The sequence below is a fragment of the Cyphomyrmex costatus genome, unplaced genomic scaffold, assembly GCF_001594065.2.
Source record: "Cyphomyrmex costatus isolate MS0001 unplaced genomic scaffold, Ccosl1.0 scaffold196, whole genome shotgun sequence".
NCBI lineage: Eukaryota > Metazoa > Arthropoda > Insecta > Hymenoptera > Formicidae > Cyphomyrmex > Cyphomyrmex costatus.
Window position 1 is genome coordinate 494,627 of NW_017275998.1, and position 27,487 is coordinate 522,113.

The window sequence follows — 27,487 nt, forward strand, 5'->3', positions numbered from 1 at the left end:
GGCTCTCCTTTTCTAGATATTTACCAAATAATTTTTAATTAAATGTAAACATCTATATATATGTTATACAATATCTATGTGCAATGTTGCGCTTAGAGGTAATTAAAATCTTTTTAATTTATAATTAACATCTTTTATCTAGATGTAGATAAGATAAATGTCACAAAAAAGTATTTTAGATAAGGTAAAGATTAATAATTTTACATTAATCTAGATAAAAGATGAAATAAAAAAAATTTTTATCTACGTAATTTTTAAGATGGTTTTGTTTTTGTGTAACTATCAGGTACATTTTTTTGTACTTTGATATATTTTATTGGGACTGTGAAATGATACCCTGATGTCGTTGTTATTAAAACGCTTGACTTGTTCCACATGAGAAGGTATGTAAGGTACGTTAAGCCAAGGTGTCATTTTTTATCAATATTGTTATCTTTTTGATTTACTTGAAATATATGTTTGTCTTTTAGCAGGTGTTTTAATCGCTGGTTAATTGTGTCAAAAATAAAAGGTAGAGGTATTGTCTAGTAAAATGCTGATGATAAAAGTTAGATTTTAATGGTATGAAAATTTGAGTCCGTGAGTAAAAAAGCTCTATCAACCAACGAATAAATTTTACCTTTCTTTTATGAAATAGGATGATTTGAATCAAAGTTTAAAAACCTGCCTGAGAAAGTAGGCTTACGATCAAATACATAACTATTGTCAATTATATTGAAATTGTGGTATCTATAAAAATTCCAATCTTTCACCTCCAATTTCTAGTGTAAATTGTGAAACATATTTATATTTCTATAAATATTTCATAAATATATTTTATAAGTTTTTATTTTTTAAAAATGACAGTTTTTCGAATGTATCATCTGATAAACGATTTCTACGTGGAATTAATATTTGTTGTCCGCAATTAAAAAAAAGTTCTACTAGCGCTTATGATGACAATGACTTGTTATATTTAAAAAAAATCGTTTAATATATCGATATAAATTCAGAATATCTAATTGTTTTGATTTATTTTCTAAATATGACAGTACTTCAATGTTGCTTTGAATGACTGGTGTCGAACTAATCCTAATTTTTTTGTTTATATCACGAAAAAGGTCCTTATCACTTACCTTACAGTTACTGGAGATTGATTATTTACATAGAAATTTCTTACAATACTTTTCTACAATCTTAGATAAATTGAAAAAGATAACATTTTTTTAAAATCTAACATAAGATAAGATAAAGATAGTCTATATTCTTAATAATCTATATAAAGTAAAAATCTATATAAAGTTAAAAATCTATATAAAAAATATTTCTTCATCTAAATGATTATCTAGATAGTTTTATCCAGATAACGGAAAACACTGTCTATATGTCTATATACTGTCTATATACTGTCTATACTGTCTATTATCGATCTTTGCGTACTTCCATTCTCACGTAATGTCGGTAATAAATTAAGTTGATAATCCACCATATAGTATTTTTCCATAAAAATTTTTCCATACACGGAAAAAATTTTATATTAAGTTTTAATACAATTTTAGATTACATTTTACTATGTCTTGTAGTTTCGGATGGACCCTCACAATAATATTCCGACATAACTTTTACTATGGTAATATTAATTTTATCACACATAAATAAAGTAATTTTTATTAAATCCAGTGTTTAAATCATGGAAAGAGACAATTTTTACTATGATACGCAAATAATATTTGCTAAGTTATTTATATATATATTTTATCTTTATAAAATACTAACTTTTATTCAACAAGTGTGATTTTGTAATATTATAAAAATGTGATGTTTCTATGAAAAAGTGTAAATATTACTTCACATTATTGTTTAAAAAAAATGGTTATAGCATTTAAACTTATAATTGCACGATGGTCCGCAGTTTCTACCATATTATAGTAATTTTAAATATAAAATTTTCTCCGTGTAAATAAAACTACACTCGCCAAAGTTTATGCAATAATATCATCGTTCAATGAAAAACTGTTACGGATAGTAGATTATTGACTATTCAATAGGAGTTATAAGATACTTATCGTACTCTCCATTCGTATTCGTACCCTAGTAATTCAGATAGTAGAGAATTTCTCGAAGTCAGCTATCAAACGCTGTCCACTCACGCCTATCATTGGTACTTATGTTATATTTCTGTAAGATGTATACTTATTGTAAGTGCCTGTTGCCTGCGTTATGTAATTGTGGGATCATGGAAAGAACATGAATGTATAGAAGAGCATCTAAAATGTTTATTTATTTATAACCGACACTTATCATAAAAAAAAGAACTCTCAAGAGAAGCCTCGAAATTCATGACACTGTAATCATTTCTTTGGGAAGTATGGAACATAGTAGAGATTACTATTACGATATCAGTAAGTGGTATCTGATGTTAGTCGGCCAGTGGCCTTATCAAAAGTTGAAAGAGAGTTTGTCTTTCTTGATTTTTGTACTCTTTCTCGATGCTTCTGCACTCGTCACACAGGTAACGAAAACATTAATCGATATCTCTATTTCAAGAAAGAAAGAAATTAATGTAACAGGAGTTTTTAATATTTTGCGTCGATTTGAATAATCTCTTTGTCAGTTAAAATTACAAATGAATATAATCGCATTTTTCAGATAGCAAACTTTGTCATATGTGATAGCGCGCAGTGTATTTATGAAACTTTACCACCACATATGCTGACAGTGATGATTCTGGTGAAAATTTTCACGTTTCAGTTTAACAGTCGAAAAGTACGTTCAGTTAATATGAATGGTGTCGATTTCTAATTTTAAGCCACAGATATGAATAGCTATTGCAAAGAGGCCTTTTGACAAAATTTTACATATTTGTTGAAAATATTGCATCTGCGGTATCAAGTATATCGGTGATGTTTGTAGATTAGAGATCTCACAGATCGCTTATTCGTAGACTGGGATATGCTTGAAACTAAAGAAGAACACAACATTATGAGAAAGTACGCTCAAAACGGCAGATGGTACGCGCTTATATACGGCTGTATGTATTGTAATTACTTGATTTTAATTAAGAAATGAAAGAAACATTCATTTTCTTGTGCTATTAAAGAATAAATATAAAATTGACACTTAGATATAGTGTTTAAATTAATTAAAAACATTAAGTTAATTAAAATTAAGTTAATTAAAATATTACGAGGAAATTATAAAGAAGATATCAATATAACTTTACCAAACATTTATATCAAAGACGTTTATTGCACAGAAAATAACTGTTATTTTCTAGAGAAAATTATAGTAGTTAGTGTGAGAATTAAAAATCTTTGAATGTACAATTTTATTCTGTTACGATGAAAGATATTGAGAAATTCTGTAAAACATTTTACTTGAAAAAGGAAATACACGTAAAATAAATGTATCGAACAGATATTGATTAAGAAGGAAAAGTTCTGATGAATACACATATTTATAAAAATAAAATATTTTCAAAATAATAATTTTGGTAAATATTTCGAATTACACAGTCAGCCTCAAATGACTTCCGAGTGACCTTGACCTTGACCTTGACCCTCAAGAAGGTCAAATATTTATTTGACCTTCTTGAAATATTTACCATAATTTTTAATTAAAAAAATAATTCTTTAACATAAAAACATTTTGATAAATATTGTCTTTGTTGCAGCATATGTTTACGTGTCTACCGTTTCATTTACAACAACCTCTCTCGTGCCACGCGTTTTGGATATTGTATTTCCATTGAATACTTCCCGTCCTATAATGTTAGCGTATCCAGCATACTATTTCGTTGACGAAAATCAGTATTTCTACTATATTTTTCTCCATATGTTAGTTACCAGCAGCGTGTGTATGACTGGATTAATCGCGCACGATAGCATGTTTTTTGTTTACGTCGAACACATCTGTGGCCTTTTCGCCGTCGTTGGGTAATGATTGTTTATACCGAAAGGAAGATCACGTCTCTTCTAATTAGGAGATAAATAGAATTCTCTGTACCGAGAGAAGTAAATATAACGTAATAATAGTTCTAGCTTTTGTACGTTCACTTGGAAGAAAGCAGAAGGTAATTCTTAAAAGCTGTCTAATAATGTTTTGCGGCGGGAATATTTGCAGATTTAGATTTGAGCATGTGTCACATAAACGTAGTAATATGGAAAAAAGTCTGCTCGATTGTCTGCAGGATGCCGAGTATCACAGAAACGTTGTTTTTTCGATTCACGCTCATCGAAAAGCTTTACAGTGAGTATGTAATAATATAATATTATAGCACATTTATCCTTATTTTACGCATTTTCTTATTTTCCAATGAATTATAAACATAGAATGACGCTATATTTCGGAACGCAGCCTTTTAGTTGTCATTAGTATCGTATTTTTACTTTAGATTTGCAAGACTTCTCGAAGATACCTTTTCGATATGGTTCGCTGTGCAACTCCTAATCATTACAATTGGCTTGAGCATTACCTTAGTACAAGTGAGTACGTATACAACATATACAAATACCTGAATTCTGTAATGTAGTAAAACATTAAAACAAGATTTTATATTGTATTCAAGCTGTCGATGCAATTGCACGACTTAGCGGAAGCAATGAGATATTTCGTCTTCATTATTGCTCAATTGTTTCACTTGTTATGCTTAAGCTTTGAAGGACAAAAGCTGATAAGTCATAGCCTCGAAACTTGTGACAAGATGTAAGAGACAATATTAACTTAAAGATACTTACGTGGAGTATTTTTATACTCTATGATAAAAAATTATGATTTGTTGGCTTTTAAAGATATTATTTAACATATTTATAACATCTTTTATAGTGTCGTCTATTCTTCACGAATCTTTAAATATGAAATTCCTATGAAAATCTGCAACAAAAAATAGTTTTATTAATTAAAATTAACTTCATTTTTAGAAATAAATTCATAATAAGCTATTTAACGTACTTACTGTTTAATATTTGTTTTTTTTCTATTTATATTTTTAGAATGTTGATTACGTATTCATATTTATAATCGTTTCAATTACTAAATAGAAAATAATCAGTAATATACAATATATAGTTAATAATGATAGTTTTTATTAAAATATAAAAAAACTATAATTATTTACTTAAAAAGTAGGTGACTATTCCCAGTTCAAATAATAAATGAATTAACTGTTTGTGTGATTATTATCAATCATAAAAAAATATTTAGAAAAATTTAATCTTTTCTTGAAGTCGATATATGAATTATATTCTTATTTCTTATTTTGTGTGTATGTATATAATAGTAATAATGGTAGTACAATTTTATAGATTTCGAGGTTCGTGGTTTACAATACCGGCGAAGGAACAAAAACTGCTCTTGTTTGTGATGAGAAAAAGTATCGACGCTAGTGTTCTAACCGCCGGAAAGATATACACATTTTCTCTAGAAAATTTTACAGCGGTAAAACAACGAATATAACGAATAAAAAGCGTCGTAAAAAATATGCAAATCAAAAAGATATACACAATCTTATTTTCATTTAGGTCGTGCAAAGTTCGGTGTCATACTTCACGTTATTGTCATCCTTTGACATGTCATGATCGATACCCGATGATTATATGACAGCATGTATGTAGTAAAATATCCTTGAAGTATTCCACGGGAATATAATATTACAAATTGTACAATGAATAAAATAAAGTTTATATTTGTTATTATTTAATAAAATAAAAGTAATACAATTTTATTTCTCTATCGGTAATTCCGGAATAACCAGAAAGTTTTCCCTATCGATCTTCCTCGAAAGCTTAGAATATTTACGATTTACACAGAAATATGCAAAAGCTATCCAATGGAAAGTACTCATTTTGTAATACCATTTTATTTTTATCGATACGTGCTTTCCGACGGGAACTTGAAAAACAAGCCGTTTATTAATGGAGCTATACCTTATATTGTCAAAGGAACATATATTATATTATGGACCTATGTCCATATATATAAAATCCATTAGTTGGATGGAAAAATGTTGCGCGATATCCACAAAGTTGTATGACAAGAGTTATTTTTGTCTATATTACTTTCCAAAAAGGTTTTTTTTTTACTTATATTTTGTATCCAAGGAAAGAGAGATAAACACTAATTCTAAAATAAAAAAGTATGAAATATTAGTTGTCTTTGCATTCTTATCGAAGGTACTACACTGGTTCTATAATTATTAAGTGTTATGGAGACCGACAGCAATCGTTATAGCATCGTCTATAGTATCATCGCTTACCGATACGTGACTGTATCGCAAACTGAAAATAAAGACATTTTGCGTTGTCCTGGCAAGTATAGTTCCGCAGGTAAATACATGTATCGTCTGAAAGGAAACTATTTGATACAATTCAATGTGATTTCAAATGTCTATTGTATGTTCCAGTCTCGTGTACACTCGTAATTTCAACCATATTTCTGAAAGGGTCAGCTGTTCACTTGCACCTACTATTAATACCTGTTATATTTACATGAAACATATACTTAGCGAAAGTGCCTGTCAGTTAAGAAGACCCACGTGATCGTTTTAAAATCGTACCCCCTTACAATGGGAAGAGAACATGCGTGACGCGAAGAGGATCTGAAATATTAATTTACTTATAACCGATCCTTATTGCAGAAAAATACTTCCCGAGAGAAGTTTTAAAATTCAAACGACGTTGTAGTGCCGAGAGGACCATTTATGAAGTATGAGAACCAGGAGGAGTTACTATTACGATATCAGTAAAAGGTACCTCATGTTAGTTGGCCAGTGGCCTTATCAGAAGCCGAAAGAGAAACTTATTTACTTTACATTTATAATGATACTTGCAACCACTTCACTCATTCCACAGGTACTATTAATTGTTGATAAAAATACTTTTAGGAAAGCAAAAATGTTCGTTAGAATTTTGCATTTGTTAAAATTCCAAATCGCTCATCATAAATCTTTAGATTAGTAACGTCAGAAATAAACACATAATAAAAATTTTTGCAAAATATATTAAAATAGAAATATTTTCCAAGAAAACAATATTTTCATTGGATAAATACAATTGTAAAATACAACGAAAATTTCTATCTCAGAGTAGAGTTAAATCTAGGTTAGAATTATTTCAATTCGACTGCTGTTATATGCTTGTTTTATTTTCTAGAGGCATAATTATTTTCAACATTTTTTATTGATTATCGGAATACTAGGGAGGTTTTCAATATACTTTACTACTTGTAATCTATTCTGTTGATAATATTGTTTGATTACAAAGTACTCACATTTTAATAAAATTTGCAAGAATTTTCTTTATGCATTTTTCTCACTTTTAAAGTTACAATTAACAAAATGATTGCAATAAGTACATAATTGAAGTATTATAATAATTCTGTATAAAATAACTTTGTTTTTTCTTCACTTGAATTTGTTTTCAGGGGGCAAGATTTGGCGTGTGCAAAAGCGCGCAGTGTATCTACGAAACTTTACCTCCATATATGCTAGGAGTAATAATTTTAGTAAAAATTTTAACATACCATTTTAACAGTCAAAAAGTACGTTTTATTAAATATCATTGGTATTCTACTTGTGAAGCTACAACAAAATAGCTACGTTGTAATACCTTAGATACTATTATTAACGACATTGTTATAATTTTTTTAAATTTAGAATATTATATTCAAAATATCGAACATATATCGCTGATGTTTTTAGATTAAAGACCTCACAGATCACTTATTCGTAGACTGGGATATGCTCGAAACTAAAGAAGAACACGATATTATGAGAAAGTATGCCGAGAAAGGCAGATGGTACTCGCTGATATATGGCTGTAAGTAATAGCTAATTTTAGTTGAGAATCAATCTACGAAATTTACTTTCTTGTGTAATTAAAAAATTAAAATAAAATTATACGTTTTTAAAAATATTGTTTATAATTAAATAAAAGTCAAGAAATATTTTTTAAACCAGTTGCAGGAAAGATATTAATAAAATTTAACTTACATTAAATTTTTTAAGAAAAGTTGTACAAGAAAGAAACTTTTTTCTACAGAAAATCTCCAAATTGAGAAAAAAAACTTAGTAATACAATTTTATTTTGTTAAGAAAAATAAAGACATTCTGTCAAACTTTTCTGTCAAATATTTAATAAAAAAAAATTAAACACATAAGATTAAATAAGAATTTTAAGAGAGAAAAATTCTGACGAAGAAATATAGAAGCTCTTATAAAAATAAAACATTTTGGCGACAAAATTTTTAATTAAAAAGTAATTTTAATAGACATTCGTTTTTACAAATTTTGTCCTTGTTGCAGCATTTGTTTACGTGTCTACCATTATATTTACAACAACCTCTCTCGTGCCACGTGTCTTGGATGTAGTATTACCATTGAATACTTCCCGCCCTATAATGCTACCATATCCGGCGTACTATTTTGTTGATGAAAATAAATATTTCTACTATATTTTTCTCCATATGTTACTTGCCTGTAGTATATGTATGACCGGAATAGTCGCCCACGATAGCATGTTTTTTGTTTACGTCGAACACATCTGCGGTCTTTTCGCTGTCGTTGGGTAATGATTATTTTTACTGAAAGCGAGATCACATTTCTCTTATAATTAGAAAACAAATAAAATTCTCTGTATCTAAAAGTAAATATAACATATAATGATAGTTTTTAGCTCTTGTATTCGCTTGGAAGATCGAGACAAAAATTAATTTGCAAAAACTCTTATAACAATGTTTTGCGTAAAAACTTACAGATTCAGATTTGAGCACGTGTCACATAAACGTAAAACTATGGAAAAAAATATGATGAATTATTCAGATTCTATGTATCACAAAAATATTGTGATATCGATTTACGCTCATCGAAAGGCTTTGCAGTGAGTGTGTAACGATCATAGCACATGTGTATACTCCTCTCATTGACTGCATTCAACAGAAGCAGCTTTGCAACTATTCGTTGCAAAATTCATTAATATGATTGATCTTGCTTTTAATTTCTTTCTGAAACTAAATGTATAAATCAATCATATTAAAAAATGTTATATCATTCGCAAAGCTACAATTTTTCTGCTGAACGCAGCCGATCGACGTTAATTAATAAATGATCTTTGCTAAATCCCCAGTGAGAAATAACAATGGAATGGACATCGAATCGATGTCAATTCGACGTCGATTTAATGATTTCGACGTCGAATTGATATCGATTCGATGTCCATTCCATTGTCATTTCTCACTGGGTCACGATAAGTTGCGATGCTTTTGTTTGATTTTTATTTAGATATATTTACTTTTGTTTGATTTTTATTTAGATATATTTAGCCATCATTATTATATCCTTATCATAGATTCGCTCAATTTCTTGAGAATACTTTTACGATATCGTTTGCTGTGCAACTTCTGTTTGTTACAATTGGTTTGAGTATTACTTTAGTACAAGTGAGTGACTTAACAATAATAGATAGCAAATACGAGAATTCTATAATATGACAAAGGATTAAAACAAGACTTTATTTTCTCACGTTAAAGCTTTCGATACAACTGCAAGATTTAGCGGAAGCGATGAGGTACTTCCTTTTCATTTTTGGTCAATTGTTTCACTTGTTTTGCTTCAGCTTCCAAGGACAAAAAGTGATAGATCATAGTCTCGAAACTCGCGAGAAAATGTAAGAGACAGTATTAAGTGTGGAAAATAAATTGATCGACATAAAGGACATATTTTTTGTGAACACTTTTACAAGAATTTAATCACTTGTTTGTAATCAATGAACTTTTCTATTGTGTTTATTTTGTATGTATAATGCTAATTTTATAGATATCATGGTTCGTGGTATACTATACCCATGCAGGAACAAAGACTGCTTATGTTTGTGATGAGAAAAAGTATCGAGGCTAGTGTCTTGTCCGCTGGCAAGATGTATGTGTTTTCTCTAGAAAATTTCACGACGGTAAAATTAACATGACAAACGCTATACAAATATAAAAATGCAAATCAGAAAGAAATATAAAACCTTATTTTCATTTAGGTCGTGCAAAGTTCGATGTCATACTTTACGTTACTATCGTCGTTTGACGTGTCATGATCGATATCCAGCGATTATGGCAGTATGTAGTAAAATATCCCTGAAATGTTCCACAGGAGTGTAATATTACAAATGATACAGCGAGTAAAATAATGTGGAGTAAATAATTGAAAAAATAATGATTATACTTGCTATTATGTAACGAAGCAGAAGTAATAAAATTTTATTTTGATATCGATATTACTAAGCGACCAAAAAGCTTTCCCTTCCGATCTCTTCCGGAGACCTCGAACACTTACGACACTTACAAGGGACTCTGTCAATAGAGAATGCTCATTTCATCGCATTATTTCATTCTCATCGATACGTCCTACCTGGAGGGAACTTGCAAAACGAGCTCGTTATTGAGGGGCTACATTATAGTTAATGTTAAAGAATCAAATACCACCTGTTCCCATAAATTCTATGTCCAGTTGTTGATTGACATGACATGCAACGAAGTTATATCGTGAGAATCGACTATGTATAGCAGTTTTGTCGCAAGGGGATATCATTTTAATTGGTATCTGACATCAGAGGGTGAGCGATCAGTCGTACGAAAGTTCGAAATTAGCTGTCGAAAACGTGATATCGTTTTTTTTTTTTTTTTCTTTTAAGAATTATGGAGACCTGGAGACATCATTATAATATTGTCTATAAAATATTATCGCTCACAGGTACGTGGCCGTATCTGAAACCGAGAGCAAGGATATTTCGCGTTGCTGTAATGACTATAGTCATACTGACTGTACTCGTTCCGCAGGTAAATTGATGTAATGCTCGAAAAAAGTATCCATCGTAAGAATGATAAACGACAATGATTTTAGTTTGCTTATCAATTTATGTGCAAAACAAATGTGCATTGTATTTTTGAGGCGATGACATCGTATCTGCTGACATGTTCCTCTTTGCTAAAGGTGTACACGTTGCAATTAAATATTCGCACGGTATAATCTATAATTAAGCAATTATAAGTATTTCGATATGTTCGATTTTTGAAGTATCGGTTTAAGAAAAAAAAAGTGCAATATTTTCTTAATTTTTATATACGTTTATTATACTTCTATAAACGCTATTTTATTTAAAATGGATAATATGCTTTGTCAGATTGAAAGCCTTACTCAACACATATTCCTTGATTGGAAGGAATTGAAAACTCCCGAAGAATACAAGATTTTGAAAATATACGCACAGAACAGTAGACGATTTTGTCTGGTATATGCGGGTGAGAACCGATGAGAAGGATGCTCTATATTGTTTTATTTCCAAAAGTTATGTGTTTTTTTTCTCAAATTGCTTTGTACTAGTGATCTCTTTTTTACGTATATCTTCAATATACGTTCAAAAAGCATGATCTCTACTTTGTGCATTGCAGTATATTGTATGTCGACAGTAGCTGCGTTTATGTCATTGTCTTTTGTGCCACTCGTACTCGACACTGTGTGGCCCCTTAATGAATCCCGTCCCATAACACCCCCGTACCCAGGATACTATTTCGTAGAACTTCGGGAATATTTCTTTAACATCTTCTGGCACTCAATCATTGCTTGGGAAATCACTGTGGCCGGAATAATCGCCCATGATTGTATATTTGTAACTTTCGTCGAGCACGTTTGCAGCATATTTACTTTGGTTGGGTAAGAAGATTCGACTTGATGTGAAAAAAATTATTTAAAATAATTCGATACCTGAATATATTCAAATATTTATTTTGTGTTTGTATTTTATGTATAAAGTAATAAAATTAAAGTTCTTTGAAAAAAGAGAGGAATTAAAATATTTGTCTATAGATTAAAAAAAGAATGTACTAAAATCTGCGGCAATTTTTATTGAAATTTTACTTTCGACTTTATTTGACAAATATGATTCAATTCCTTTGCACCACAATCTAGTATTAAAATACTTTTACAATTTATCCGGAATGTCAATAAAATCAAAAGAGACGAAGAGAGAGAAAGGAATTGTACAAACTGTTTACAGATACTATTTTGAAAATCTATTTAATAAAAGTGACGAAACAATGAAGATTACGAACAATTCTAATGATAATTATCGCGAAAAAATTGCATTCTTTGTACACAAACATCGAGATGCTTTAAAGTAAGTGTATTAACGTCACATATGAAAAAAATACAAAATATATATTTTATTTAAAAATAAAATGATTTTTGCGAAGACTCCTTTTTCGTTTACTTTACTCGTTTACTACAGGTTTGTAGAACTTATTGAACATATCTTCACTATACCTTTCGCAGCGCAAATAATTGTAGTAACGATAGGATTAAGTGTTACTTTGCTGCAAGTACGTATTTATTTATAATAAAATTGCTTCCATACTTTTTAAAATTCTCAGATTGAATCTCACTCTGAAGAGTAAAATCTCATTCTTAAAGATTCAAAATTAAACCATTGTTTCTTAAAACTGATTTGACCTTCACTTTGTGGAATAAGATTCCATCCTAAAAAATTTAGAAAGTATAAAAGTTATTTAAAATATGTTTTCTCTTATTAAAGTTTACGCAGCAGGAAGGCGATATTTTAATATCAATAAAATACGTGTTGTACGTTATCGCTCAACTGTTCCATCTATTCTGTCTCAGTTTCGAAGGACAGAAGCTAATAGATCACAGTATTCAGATGTGCGATAAGATGTAAGTGATTTGAAATACTTAAAAAAAAAGAAAATAGAATTTTTATGATATTTTGCATTCAAAACTTTTTCGAAACGTGACAGATACAGCAGCACCTGGTACGAAGTATCCATGAAATCGCAAAAACTAATCGTGATGGTGATGATGAAAAGTGTACGACCAAGTTTCTTGAGCGCCGGCAAGATCTACATTTTATCCCTAGAGAGCTTTACTATGGTAATACACGCCAAATTATCGTGTGTTTGTTATGCACTTTAACGAGAATGCTCTTATTTTGATGAAGGTTCTACAAACTTCGATGTCATACTTCACGGTGCTTGCATCCATTTAATAACCCATTGTTTGTGCATCCGACGATATTACATGGTGGCACTCGTCGAGAAAACAATACCATGTGTCTTTAATTGTCCTATTACAATTATACACTTTTAATTCTATAGTTTATCAATTCTTTATTAAAATTATACTCAAAATTAGCTCTTGTTAAGTGTATCTTATATATATTTATTTAATGTGAATAAAGAATACCATAAATATACATATATACAGCTTGGCCAAAAATATTCTAAGCATTTATATTTTTTTCATTTATTTGGATTCTTTACCTGCATTACTATTTAATAGTTATTACCGATTTACAAGATGCCATATAAATAGATTCTTTAGCTAAAATTTTGAATAATGGTTAATAAAATGTCTAATATTTTTTAACAAAGTTGTATATGATCTTAGAGTTTACAAACCTTAAACTACAGCGATAGAAAAGACATGTTTTACAATAGATATTAAATTGTTATATTTTATCTTTCAAAAAGTAGTCCATCATATCAATGAATATCTTTAGTATATGTATAAAACTTTTTAAAGTCCGTAATTGAAATGCTATTCAGAACATTACTTCCTCTGAATGTTCTCGTCATTTAAAAAATGTTTACTTTTTATTATACTTCTGAGAACAGCATTAAATCCGAAAAAGCCAGATATGATTATAAGATAAGTAGACAATCTTAATAATCCCTTCCTTGTTATGCAATTACTTAACTAACAATAAAAAAATTGTTGAGATTATTAAATTAGCCATTTATTTTAATCGTCGGATCTTTTTTCGATTTTATACTGTTCCGAAGGCTCAAAATCATCATAAAAATTAAATATTTTTAAGACTTTGAAGACGTTCAGAGAAATGTGACGAGTGCTCTAAATACATGCCAAGTACGGAATTAAAAAAATGTTTAGACCATTTATATACTATATCAAAATTGTGTGAAGTGTGTCAATGTTATGAAGGATTTGAAAGATAAAATATAATATAATATTCGGACAACACACAGGTCTGTGTTTCTTTATTGCTATCAAATGTTTCCATCTAGTTTCAAATTTTAGTAACAAACTATAATTTTATACAGTATATATACTAATGTATTATACTATATAAAAAGACTTAAAAAATAGAACTTATTTACTACCGACCCTTGTAGCGATACTGAACATAGAATAACATTGTACAGGAAACTACTTGTACATCTGACAGATATATATTTACATCTAGCAACTGAGTACACGCAACTAAGTGCATACAGCTTGGTAGAGAAATTCTTATTTCCTTGAATATTCCAATCGATATATACTACGCGGAAGAAATTGCTCTGTCCGTTAATAAGATTCCTTTCACGTTCGTCTTCTGTTAAGCGTGACATTTAAATTATTATCGGGAGAGCGGAATTGTCGCTTAAATGTTTACAGATTTCGTCTTGAAACTTTATCACATAATGATCGTGACAATGCGAATGATCGTCCAGATGCAGATGATCGGAAGATCTACGATCAAAAAATTACGAAATCCGTTCATGCACATTGGCGAGCTTTACAGTAAATGCACAATATTGTATTAAATAGGACATATACTAAACATATAAAAGAATATAAGAAGGTATATCGATATAGATACCATAAAGTTTGTTTTCATTGAACAGATTCGCGAAGATTCTTGAAGACATATTTTGCACTGCTTTCGCAGTACAAATGTTGATATATGTTGTAACACTGAGCATTACTCTGCTACAAGTATGTCTGTTTGATTCAAATGAGTATTTGAATATTTCGTGCGACGTTACTTGTCATTAACGTTGCATTAATTATATAGTCATACGGTTAACAGCACTATGCAATATTTTTTTTTTCATGTTTCTTGATGTCTAATTCTGATAAGCTTTTCCCATTAATTATAAAACTATATTTAGAAAAACGCATGTCTCTCACACACTTTCGAGAAAAATCAGGTGAAAAATAAAAAAATTGTGCTCTTGGGTCATTTTTGAAAATACTTAAAGCAATGGAACTTTATAATAATTCGGATATTATCGAAAATCATTTACCACATGCTATAAAACAAAATCCTTGTTGTACAATTTCTAAATCAAGAGATTGAAGTATCGTATTTGTCGCGTTTAAGGTTGCGTTACAGATTGATAAAATTGCGGAAACGATGAAGTACATGATATATATCTTTACTCAAGTATTACAAACGTTCTGCTTCAGTCTGCAAGGTCAGAGATTGATTAATCACAGCTTGCAGTTGCAAGACAAAATGTACGATTTTAAACATTTACATTTGTGAAATCAAAAATTTCTTTTTGATGACTGAGATACAAAGTTGTTCCAGATACAATTCCTTCTGGTACGAAATACCTGTGGAATCACAAAGACTGCTTCTACACATGATGCGAAGATGCATGGAACCCTGTTTTTTAAGCGCCGGCAAGATTTATGTCTTCTCCTTGAAGAGCTTCACCACGGTAAAGATTATTTATGAACCATATGTTGTTACGCGTTCCATCGAAGTTTCTCTTAAGAATATACTGACTCTCTTATTTTAAAGATTATGCAGTCTTCAATGTCGTATTTTACCGTACTTGCATCCTTCCAATGATCAACAGTCAATATATAATTCGGACAGTATGCAACCACAATTATATTTTAGTAATATTATATTATAGTAATAGAAATCGCGCAGTAGATATAATATTTACATTATGTATATAACGAATTAATTATAAATGAGTTACTTATATATACTATTAAATTTTCACGGCAGTTACACACAAATTATATAAGAAATAAGCAAAAATGTAGAAATGGGTAAGAAACAGTCGTATTCATTTCAAGTATTGAAATACGTTCACTTTTCGTTCGATTTTAAAGAAAATATATTATTTAAGAAGTTATTGAGCAAAATAACAAATTTTTAATAAACTTAATTATATTTGTGTGTGTATCTAAAGTATAATATACACATATATATATATATATATATATATATATATATGGTAATAACGTCGTTAGAGCGATATTTCTAAAACAAGCAGATTCAAATCCTTAACTGATGAAATTCAATTTAATATCAAGCCAAAATCACGCGTTATCGATACTGGCATGTCATATGTAATTACAGAAGCTAATCATGGTGGTGATGAAGAAGACACACTCGAGTTTCTTAAGGGCCGGCAAGATATCTATGTTTTCTATCTGAAAAGTTTTACTGTGGCAATAAGCGCAGAATTATCGTGTGCTTGTTATAGTATTTCTCTAACAAAACATAATGCTCTTATTTTGAAGGTTCTGCAAACCTTCATGTTATACTTTACGATGCTCACAGCTGTTTAGTAGCCCATTGTTTGTTTTTCCAAGCCTTAGAGTATATTCATCAGAAGAATGTGACGAGTTCCCTAAACAGCACTCCAAATATGGAATCAATAAAAATTTGTTGACGCCGTATAACGACAAAGATGTATGAAACGTATTGATGTCATGAAAAACTACTTTGAAAGATAAAATATAACGTAATATTCGTGGAGAGGTCTGTCTTTTTTTTCATTGTTATGGTCCGGGAACATTATTGTCAGATCATGTATATCCATATCGATTTTAATGTCAATGTTTTCAGCATTACGAACTGATGCCACTATTTACTGAATTAGGTGTAATTTGAAGATATATATATATAGATATACATATATACATATAACTTGAAACAATTTCAATTTATTAATGAATACTATTTTGTATACTGTTCTAATGTATTTTTATATAGAAATATAATTTAAAAAGAACAACTTATTACCAACGTTTGTCTCGTAGCGATACTGGACACAGAATAACAATGTACATACCTATAGCAGTTATATCTGGAAACTAACTATACGTAATCATATCTTGTCAGAGGAATTCTTATTTCCTTGAATATTCTAATCGATATTTTCCGCATGGGAGAAAAATGTCTCGTCCGTTGACAAGCTTCCTCTGTCACGTTCGTTTTATTAGGCGTGACATGTAAAATTGCTAACGGAGGTTTCCATCATATGTAGAGTATTTTTCTCTATTACAGCTGTTGAAATATTAATTCGTTCCTCACAACGAAAATAAGACGAGAAGTTTAGTAGATTGCGTGTTGCCAAAGGTAAAACATTGCTTTGAAAATTATGGCATTCGTGTGGAATGATTACTACAGCATTACAAAAAGGATGTTGTCATTTGCCGGCCAGTGGCCTTATCAGGAAAAACGAACGAGACTTTTTCGAGTGAGCTCGGTGACTTTGACCATTTCTTCGCTGATTGTTCTACAGGTTCTTCATAGTATTTTTACTATTTGCTATACTAGATTTAAATGTGATGGTCAATAGGTTGCATAAAAAAATTAATTAAAATACGCATTGTGTGTGTGTAACCTACTTATATATCTGTTACGCTCGTTTTATAAACAATAATATAATTTGACAAATTCACAGTGTACACTTCTTTATATTTTTTAACGAAATGTGTAAAAAAAATGAATATTAAAATGCACTTGTACCCATAATAATAAATCAAAACAAGGGTACGTTCATCACGTGGATTAGCAGTAGCATTGCAACCAACTTGCCACACAATCGTACAAATTTGGCTACTTTCGAAGTGCTCGGCTGGCACAACATACGATTCTCCCTTACCGAGATATAAATGTGAATTGTAAACGTGCATATTAAAGTGTGCATGTGGCGATTTATACCTTATTCTTTAAAAATAAATTAGATAAGGATCAACAGTAAGTAAACTTCAAATTTGTCGTTTAATGATAACGCAGAATGTATTTCTGATTGGTTGTCTGGAGCTACCATGTGCGTGAACATACCGTTGTGTTTATATCGTGCGTATATCATACGATATATAAAGTTAAAAAGTTAAGAATTTTATTGTGCACAAAACTGTATCATATAAATCGTTTAAAGTGAGTTTTAATATGAATACTTCTAGGTGGCCCAAATTTTTCATTGCGACAGAAATGCGCAATGTATTCTGATGACTGTACCGGCGCTTAATGTGATGCTTTCACTTCTAGTAAAATTATACACATGCCAGTTTAACCGTAGCAAAGTACGTCAATATTTATCAAAATTTATACTATATATTTGATAATAAATCCAAATTTTAATAAATATCTATTTTAGATAACACCTTACTGATTTCGATGTCCTTTAAATAACACCTTACTGATTTCGATGTCCTTTAAATATTAATTTTAAATTATAATTTATTTATGTAATTTTTATTGTCTCTGAAGAGGGCTCAAAAATGAATCGAGAAACATGTAAGCATAATTTTTTGTAATAGATTTGTTTGATTATATCGGCATTGCGTGAAGTTATCTGCGCTTGACTCCTAGTGCTTTTTCTTTCCAAGTTAGTTTTTCATTTATACAGGAGTTTGTTATTTAAGAATTATTATGTCTTTTAAATATGTTATTGGGGAGAGTGTCCTGAGTAATTCGCCACAAGAAATAAGTGGGGAACGGTTTAGTTTAGGAGAAATAGTAAATTAATGTTCTATAATATGTAGAAAATAATACTGATGTACGGAGTATTAAGCCTGGTTTACAATTATGTAAATATAGTTGTAAGTGGTTGTAGTTGCAAGAATTGACCAATCACAGTCGAATATTCTCCTCGTATTCAACTGTAATTAGTCAATTCTTACCATTGCAATTACTTACAACTTCGTTTACACAAGTGTAGATTTGGGCTTAACGAATAGTAAAGTTTATATATACCGTAGTGATCTCTTAAAGAATGTAAACAAAGTCAAAATCACACAGACTATGTTTCCACCGAGGATTAGAGTTGGGTTAGAGTACAAGAACCGACCAACCACAGGCGAATATTCCCATCTTACAGTCAAAAGAGAGAGGAAAGCTCTACTGTGATTGGTCGGTTTTTGAACTCTGATCCAACTCTAACCCTCGATGGAAGTTTATTCATAGACACAAGTATTTTGTGAACAGTCAACTACTTCTCGTAATCTCTGTTAACAGGTTTCAATATGCGACTGTACATCAATAATCTCAATAAAACCTAACTGTTGGACATGAGACGAATTTTCCGCTTTAACAGCGCAAAATATGTTTCAATTATGCTTGTTTCCACCAATGCAGATTAACTTTAATCTCGGTTTAACTTAATGTTTATCTTTTTCTAATTTTCAGAATTAGAAAAAGATGAAGAGCAAATTGAACCGAGATTAAAAGTTAATCTGCATTGGTGGAAATGGGGATTAGTCAATCAGTCAGATGACGTTGTAAAAATGTAAAGTGTATGCGTGGATGAAATAGGTTCCGCTTCCACTGTAAAGGAGCACCATTACTGTTAAAAACACCTATTTGTTGGTATGAGACAGCTTTCGCTTCGCGTGAAAGGTTGAAATTTATGTTTCAATTCAAATTCACAATTCAGCAACACTTATGGAAGTTATCGTATCTCCTAAGACCTAAACTAATGTCGTCCCCCATTTAATTCTTGTAGGAAATCGCTCATCAGAACACTCTCCCCTATAACATATCTAAAGGACATTGAAATCAGTGAGATGTTACGTAAAATAGATATTTACTCAAATTTTTGTTATCCTTTGTAATCGCGATCTTTTACGTCATTGGACAATCCAATAAAATTTAACATTCATCGAGGACAACTTTTAGATCAAAAGTCTTGTTGATCAACTATGTGACGATTGGAAAAAATTGAATAGTGCGGAAGAATACGAAATTATGAAAAAGTATGCTACGAACACAAAATTGATGTCACTTGCATATTTTTGTAAGGATAAACTGTTTTATATTATTTTTATTTTAATGAATTACGGACTATTATTTCATTTTGTTGCAGTATTTGTTTATGCGGGCCTTAATGTGTCCCTCCTAATTTACTCCCTCATACCCAAATTACTAAACATTGTGTTGCCCCTCAACGAATCACGATCTGTATATATTCCTTACGAGACCTATTACTTCGTAGACGAAGAAAAATATTATTTCTACATTATGTTTCATAATATTCCATGCAGTTGTATAGCTATAGCAACATCAATCGCACACGATTGTACGTTTTTTATTTGCATTGAGCATACCTGTAGTCTCTTTGCTATTGTTGGGTAAGAAAAATTAATCTTTTTTACGTTATTTCAATTATAATTAATTGAGAGAGTGAAATTACAATTTAAATATTCGCAGATTTCGTCTCGAAGCTCTGTCACGAAATGACCGTGTAAATGATGTAAATAATCGTTCGGATTATCGAAAGATTTACAATCGGAAAATCGCTATTTCCGTTGACGTACACCGGCGAGCATTACGGTAAGTGCATAATATTGTATTAGATAGAACATGTAGTTACACAACATATAAAAAGATATAATGAAATATACCAATATATAAATAACACAAAGTTTTTTTTCTCATTGGACAAGCAGATTCGCGGAGATTCTTGAAGATATGTTTTGCATTGGCTTTGCAGCACAAATGCTGATAACTGTTATATCATTGAGCATTACTCTGTTACAAGTGTGTATTTGCATATTTCGTGCGACGTCACTTATCATTCGCGTTGCATTACATATATGCATGGTTATACGGTTAACAGCACTATGCAATATTTTTTTTTTCATGTTTTTTGACATGTAATTCTGATAAGCTTTTCCCATAGATTATGAAACTGTATTTAAAAAGACTCAAGTATGTTAAAGACTTTCGAGAAAAACCAGGTAAAAGATAGAAAAATTGTGCTTTTTCGTAATTTTTGAAAATACTAAAAATAATGGAACTTCATAGAAATTCGGGTATTATCAACAATCACGTACCACATATTATATAAAACAAAAAATTCATATACAATTTCTATCACTTTTAAATCAAAAGATTGAAGTATTGTATTTGTCGAGTTTAAGGTTGCCTTACAGCATGTTGAAGGTACTGAAACAATTAAGTACTTGACATATGTCTTTGGTCAAATATGTCACACGTTCTGCTTCAGTCTGCAAAGTCAGCGACTTCTTAATCACAGCGTGCAATTGCACGACAAAATGTAAGATTGTAACCATTTACATTTGGTGAAATAATAAATTTATTGACGATTGAGATAAAAAATTATTGCAGATACAATTCCTTCTGGTACGAAATACCTATGGAATCACAAAGACTACTTCTACACGTGATGCGAAGGTGCACGGAACCTTGTTCTATAAGTGCCGGCAAGATTTATGTCTTCTCTTTGAAAAGCTTTACCACGGTAACGATTATTTACGAATCTTATGTCGTTACATGTTCCATTTTGAAGCCTCTCTTAAGAATATACTGACTCTCTTATTTTAAAGTTTCTGCAGTCTTCAATGTCGTATTTTACTGTACTTGCGTCCTTTCAATGAGCAACAGTCAATAATAATTTGGATAGTATGCTACCATAATTATATTATGGTAATAAAAATTGTGCAGTGGAAAAATAGTACTTACATTAACTTATTAATTATAAATAGGTTATTAATAAAATGAAAATACTGTTATTAAATATATTTTTAAATGTGATTATTTCGCAAAAGTCACAGAAGAAAAAATATATAAATTGAAATGGAAAATAAAGAAAAGTGTTGAAATATTCATTTTTTCAGATTTAAAGGGGAATTCTTATATTATGAGTAACAGGTAAAAAATAAGATTTCGAAGAATATCACAAGTTGGCATTTCGTCCCGGCTTCCTTTCACTTTTGTGATAAACTTATTTTTCACAAGATAGATTTATCATTGCTTTAATATTGGTTCAAATTTTAATATATGTCTTTCAACATATTAATAAGATCCAATAAGATGCTATATGCATCTAAAATTGTTAGATTGCTTGTCAATTTAACTAAAGTGATATTACCGCGGTAATCGTTTAGAGGTGCGTTGTAAGTCTGAAAAAATTTTCGGTACGCGATTGAGTGAACTACATACGCAGTATATAAATTCACACATTATAATAAGCATTGTGATCTAGCTTTGACCGTTAATGGCTTTGCATCGTGCTTCCTTTCTTCTTATTATTATTATTTATCAATTGTACGGTCGTAAAAAGATTCTTATATTTGTAATGGATATTATTCTGTTTTCCTCTTTTCCTCTAACAATTGTAAGAATATTGTGCTTAAAATATTTTTCGGTTAATTTCGGAGAATTCCTTTTGAGGGTGTATATAAGAATAAAATCTTCCAAGAGAGAGAGAGAGAGAGAGAGAGAGAGAGAGATTTTGCGGATTCCGCAAATATAAAAACTATTTTTTTTTTTAGTGAGATTTTTAATAATAGACTAGGTTTTATTTGTATCTAAAGTCTATAATATGTAGTAAAGTCGGTAGTGCAAGTTGTAAAATCAACTGATTTGTTAAATGTTAAACAAAAATCACATATATGTGATCGGTACTGACCACTGGAGAGTATGTTATCCCGCTTGAAACTTGATTTCACATTATTATTAAGAAAATCAGTAGACATGTTTCTCCATTTTATAGTCTACGAATTTTATTATTAAACCATGTATATGTTTCGATTTTAGTAATAATCTTTCTGACATCACGTAAACTGTTAATTGCTACTATTTCTGGAATTGTAATTTATATAACCTACACAATTTCTAGCTTTATCATAATCACAGAATATAATTTTATACTAATATATTTTATACAGAAAAATAATTTAAAAACAGCTCTACAGTAAGTAGAACACATTTTGAAACGTTTCAGTACCGTCACAGCAACATTTTACGACGTTGCTGAGATGTTTTAATGTTTTTTTTTTTAAAGAGAAAGAAATTACTGGATTAACTTATTGTCGACACTTGTTTCGTAACGAAACTTAACATTACATTTATTAAAATATTAATTTGTTCGTCATAACAAAAATGAAATTTAGTCGACTACGTGTTGCAAGGGTAAAACGCTGTTTTGAAAATGATGGCTTCTGTATGGAATGATTACTATAGTATTACAAAAAGGTTGTTATACTTTATCGGTCAGTGGCCTTATCAAGAGAGAAAAATAAGGTTATTTCGAGTGAGCTTGATGATTGTGATGACTTTGTCGCTGATCATTCCACAGGTTCCGAAAAAATTTTTCGTAATATTTGAAATATGCTAGATTTAAATATACCTTTATAATATATATTAGTTTTAAATGTGATGCCGTGAGAAGGTTGGTCAAAATATACAGGGTATATTTATTTTGTCGAATTATATCTGAATTTGTTAAGCTCAGGTATAAAGCTTAACAGACAGAATTCGATAAAATACTTTCATCATTTCAGGAAGTAAAAAATATATATTATAATGTATACGTGACAAAAAAAATACATAGCTCATAAAAATAGAATCTTATCCTGCAAAATTGCATTAAAGTGTGTCTAAAATGAGTTTTAGTAAGAATTTTTTTAGGTGGCTCAAATTTTTCACTGCGACGGAAACGTACGACGTTTCATACCATCGATTATGGTCATGGTTATCATTTTTTTAAAAATATGTACGTGTCAGTTACACAATGGCAAAGTACGTTAATACCAAAACTTAATATAACATAAATTGATAGAAGATTTTTTATTCGAATTTTTATTATTCTTGGCGATCGCAGCCTCTTTTACTATTGTCGGACTCTCGGACTGTCCAATAAGATTCAACATCCAATGATAATGTTTCTAGATAAAAAATCTCATTGACTATCTGAATGAAGATTGGAAAAAGTTGAATGGCGTGGAGGAATATGAAATTATGAAAACGTATGCCATGAACGTAAAACTGATTTCCTTGGGATATTTCTGTAAGGATAAATCGCTCGATATTATTTTTATTTTAACAGATGATAGACGATTATTTTTTTATTTTGTAGTACTTGGTTACGGGTGCACCAGTATATTCATGTTAATTACCCTCCTACCCAAATTACTAAATATCCTGTTACCCTTGAACGAATCTCGGCCTATAACTACACCTTACGACGCCTACTATTTCGTCGACGAAGATAAATATTACTCCTACATTATGTTTCACATTATTGTGTGCTTTGGTATAATTCTAACAACCATACTCGCACATGATTTCATGTTTCTGGTTTATATACAGCATGTCTGCAGTCTCTTTGCTGTTACTGGGTAAGAATATTTTTTTACACTGTTTTAATTTAACACGACTGATTAACAGTAGAATTGTCGCCTAACTATTCGCAGATTTCATTTTGAGACAGTATCACTTAACGATCGTAACGATGTTGCGAATAATTATCCAAAAGACCGAAAAATTTACGATCGCAAAATCGCGATTTCCGTTAATGTACACTGGCGAGCTTTACGGTAAGTGCACAATAGTATTAAATAAAACGTGTGCTACATATACAAAAATACATATAAAAAAAAGAAATTGTCGATTTGTATCACAAAGTATGTCTTTATGTATTGAGCAGATTTGCGGAGATGCTTGAAGACATCTCTTGCACTGCTTTCGCGGCACAAATTTTGATAATGACCATAACAATGAGCATTACTCTACTACAAGTACGTATCTGTTTGTCGTTGAAGATCAACTTGGTATTCACGTATTTCGTGTTACTTACAGATTATCTTAAGTTATTATTTGTTAAATCATTATTTGTGCTTATATGATTAATAGTTAAGAGACTAATAAAGCAAAAGAGATTATAATATTATATTTGTCTTTGAGATCGCGTTACAGATTGATAATATTCAGGAAACGCTGAAGTACATACTATATATTTTAGCTCAAGTATTAGAAGTGTTCTACTTGAGTCTGTTAGGTCAGATATTGATTGATCACAGCGTGAAATTGCGCGACAAAATGTAAGATTGTAACCATCTTTTGGTGAATAATAAATTTGTTGAGGACTGAGATACAAAGTTGTTGCAGATACATTTCCATCTGGTATGAAATACCGGTCGAATCACAAAGGCTACTTCTGTACGTGATGCGAAGGTGCATGGAACCCTGTTTTTTGAGCGCCGGCAAGATTTATGTCTTCTCTTTGGACAGCTTCACTACGGTAAAGATTATTTACGAACTTTATGTTGTTACATGTTCCATTGAAGCCTCTCTTAAAAACGTACTGACTCTTATCTTAAAGGTTGTGCAGTCTTCAATGTCGTATTTTACTGTACTTGCGTCCTTTCAATGAGCAACATTCAATAATAATTTGGATAGTATACTACAATAATTATATTATGGTAATAAAAATTGTGCAGTAGAAAAATAGTACTTACATTAACTTATTAATTATAAATAGGTTATTAATAAAATGAAAATACTGTTATTAAATATTTTAAAATGTTATTGTTTCGCAAAAGTCACAAGTTATAAGAAAAAATAAATTGGAATGAAAAATAAAGTATAGGTAAGAAAAGTGTTGATACCTTCATTTTTTCAGATTTAAAGGGGAGTTCTTATACTATGCAAGGTAACAGCATCCAAAAAAAAATCTAATTATGAACTCAAATTTCTGACAATCTCATAGCATTTTGATAATCTTCTAAGCAAAAATTTTTACAGAAATAGTATTTCTCTTTCGATATAGTAAATTATTTATCAAAAATGTAATGGATATTATTCTGTTTTCCTATTGCATTAAGAAAAATATATTTGCTCAAAATAAAGTACTTTCTTAAAAGAAATTCATATTAGGAACAATGAGATTAGTATTGCAGGTGTAAGACATAATTACTCTAACAATTGTAAGAATATTGTGCTTAAAATATTTTTCGGTTAATTTCGGATAATTCATTTTGAGGGTGTATATAAGAATAAAATCTTCCAAAATTTTGCGAATTCCGCCAATATAAAAATTATTTTTTTTTTTAGTGAGATTTTAATAATAGACTAGGTTTTATTTGCATCTAAAGTCTATAATATGTAGTAAGGTCGGTAGTCCAAGTTGTAAAATCAACTGATTTGTTAAATGTCAAACAAAAATCTCATATATGATATCGGTACTGACCACTGGAGAGTATGTTATCCCGCTCGAAACGGTCACTTGATTTCACATTATTATTACAAGAATCAGTAGACATGTCTCTTCATTTTAAGTCCGTGAATTTTATTATTAAACCATGTATATGCTTTGATTTTAGTAATAATCTTTCTGGCATCACATAAGCTGTTGCTACTATTTTTGGAATTGTAATTTATATAACCTACGTAATTTCTAGTTTTAATCACAGATTATAATTTTATAGTATAATAATATGTTTTATATAGAAAAATAATTTAAAAAGAGTCAGTAGAACACATTTTGAAACGTTTCAGTAATGTCGCAGTAACATTATGACGTTGCTGAAATGTTTTAATGTTTTTTTTTTTAAAGAGAAAGATATTACTGGACTAACTTATTGTCGATACTTATTTCGTAACGAAAATTAACATATCATTTATTAAAATAATAATTTGTTTGTCATAACAAATGAAATTTAGTCGACTACGTGTTGCAAGGGTGAAACGCTGTTGTGAAAATGATGGCTTCTGTATGGAATGATTACTATAGTATTACAAAAAGAATGTTATTCTTTACCGGCCAGTGGCCTTATCAAGAGAGACAAATAAGATTATTTCGAGTGAGCTTGATGATTGTGATCATTTCGTCGCTGATCATTCCACAGGTTCCGAAAAAATGTTTCGTAATATTTGAAATTGCTAGATTTTAATATACCCTCCTTTATAATACTACCTTTATCAAAAAGTTCCCGGAATTACCACATTAACACATGGTAGTAATTCCGGGAGCTTTTTGATCAAGGTAATATATATAAATATGATGCCGTAAGAAAGTTGGTCAAAATATACAGGATAAATTTATTCTGTCGAATTGTATCTGAATCTGCTAAGCTTCTGTATAAAGCAAGCTTAACAGATAGAATTCGACAAATTGAAAATACTTTTATCATTTCAGGAAGTAAAAAATATATATTATAATGTATAATATGTGACAAAATGGCTTATAAAAATAGAATTTTAACAAATATTAAATCATTTTTAAGACAAAATACATGCCTTATAAAAATAGAATTTTATCCTGCAAAATTGCATTAGTGTGTCTAAAATGAATTTTAGTAAGGATTTTTTTAGGTGGCTCAAATTTTTCACTGCGACGGAAACGTACGACGTATTCTACTAATCATACCATCGATGATGCTCATGATTATCATTTTTTTAAAAATATGCACGTGTCAGTTACACAATGGCAAAGTACGTTAATACTTAATATAACATAAATTGATAGAAGATTTTTTATTCGAATTTTTATTATTCTTGGCGATCGCAGCCTCTTTTACTATTGTCGGACTGTCCAATAAGATTCAACATCCAATTATAATGTTTCTAGATAAAAAATCTTATTGACTATCTGAATGAAGATTGGAAAAAGTTGAATGGCGTGGAGGAATATGAAATTATGAAAACGTATGCCATGAAAGTAAAACTGATTT

The 27,487-nt window shown here is 30.1% G+C and overlaps 1 protein-coding gene across 1 annotated transcript; it reads left to right on the top strand.

Moving 5' to 3' along the window:
- The first annotated feature begins 6,683 nt into the window (after positions 1 to 6,683).
- On the top strand, positions 6,684 to 13,016 carry LOC108772992 (uncharacterized). Its single transcript, XM_018538681.1, has 7 exons — positions 6,684 to 6,827; positions 7,399 to 7,515; positions 7,676 to 7,797; positions 12,246 to 12,336; positions 12,549 to 12,685; positions 12,769 to 12,901; positions 12,969 to 13,016. Exons 1-7 carry the CDS (start codon positions 6,684 to 6,686, stop codon positions 13,014 to 13,016), a joined length of 792 nt encoding a protein of 263 aa, XP_018394183.1.
- Positions 13,017 to 27,487: the final 14,471 nt, after the last annotated feature.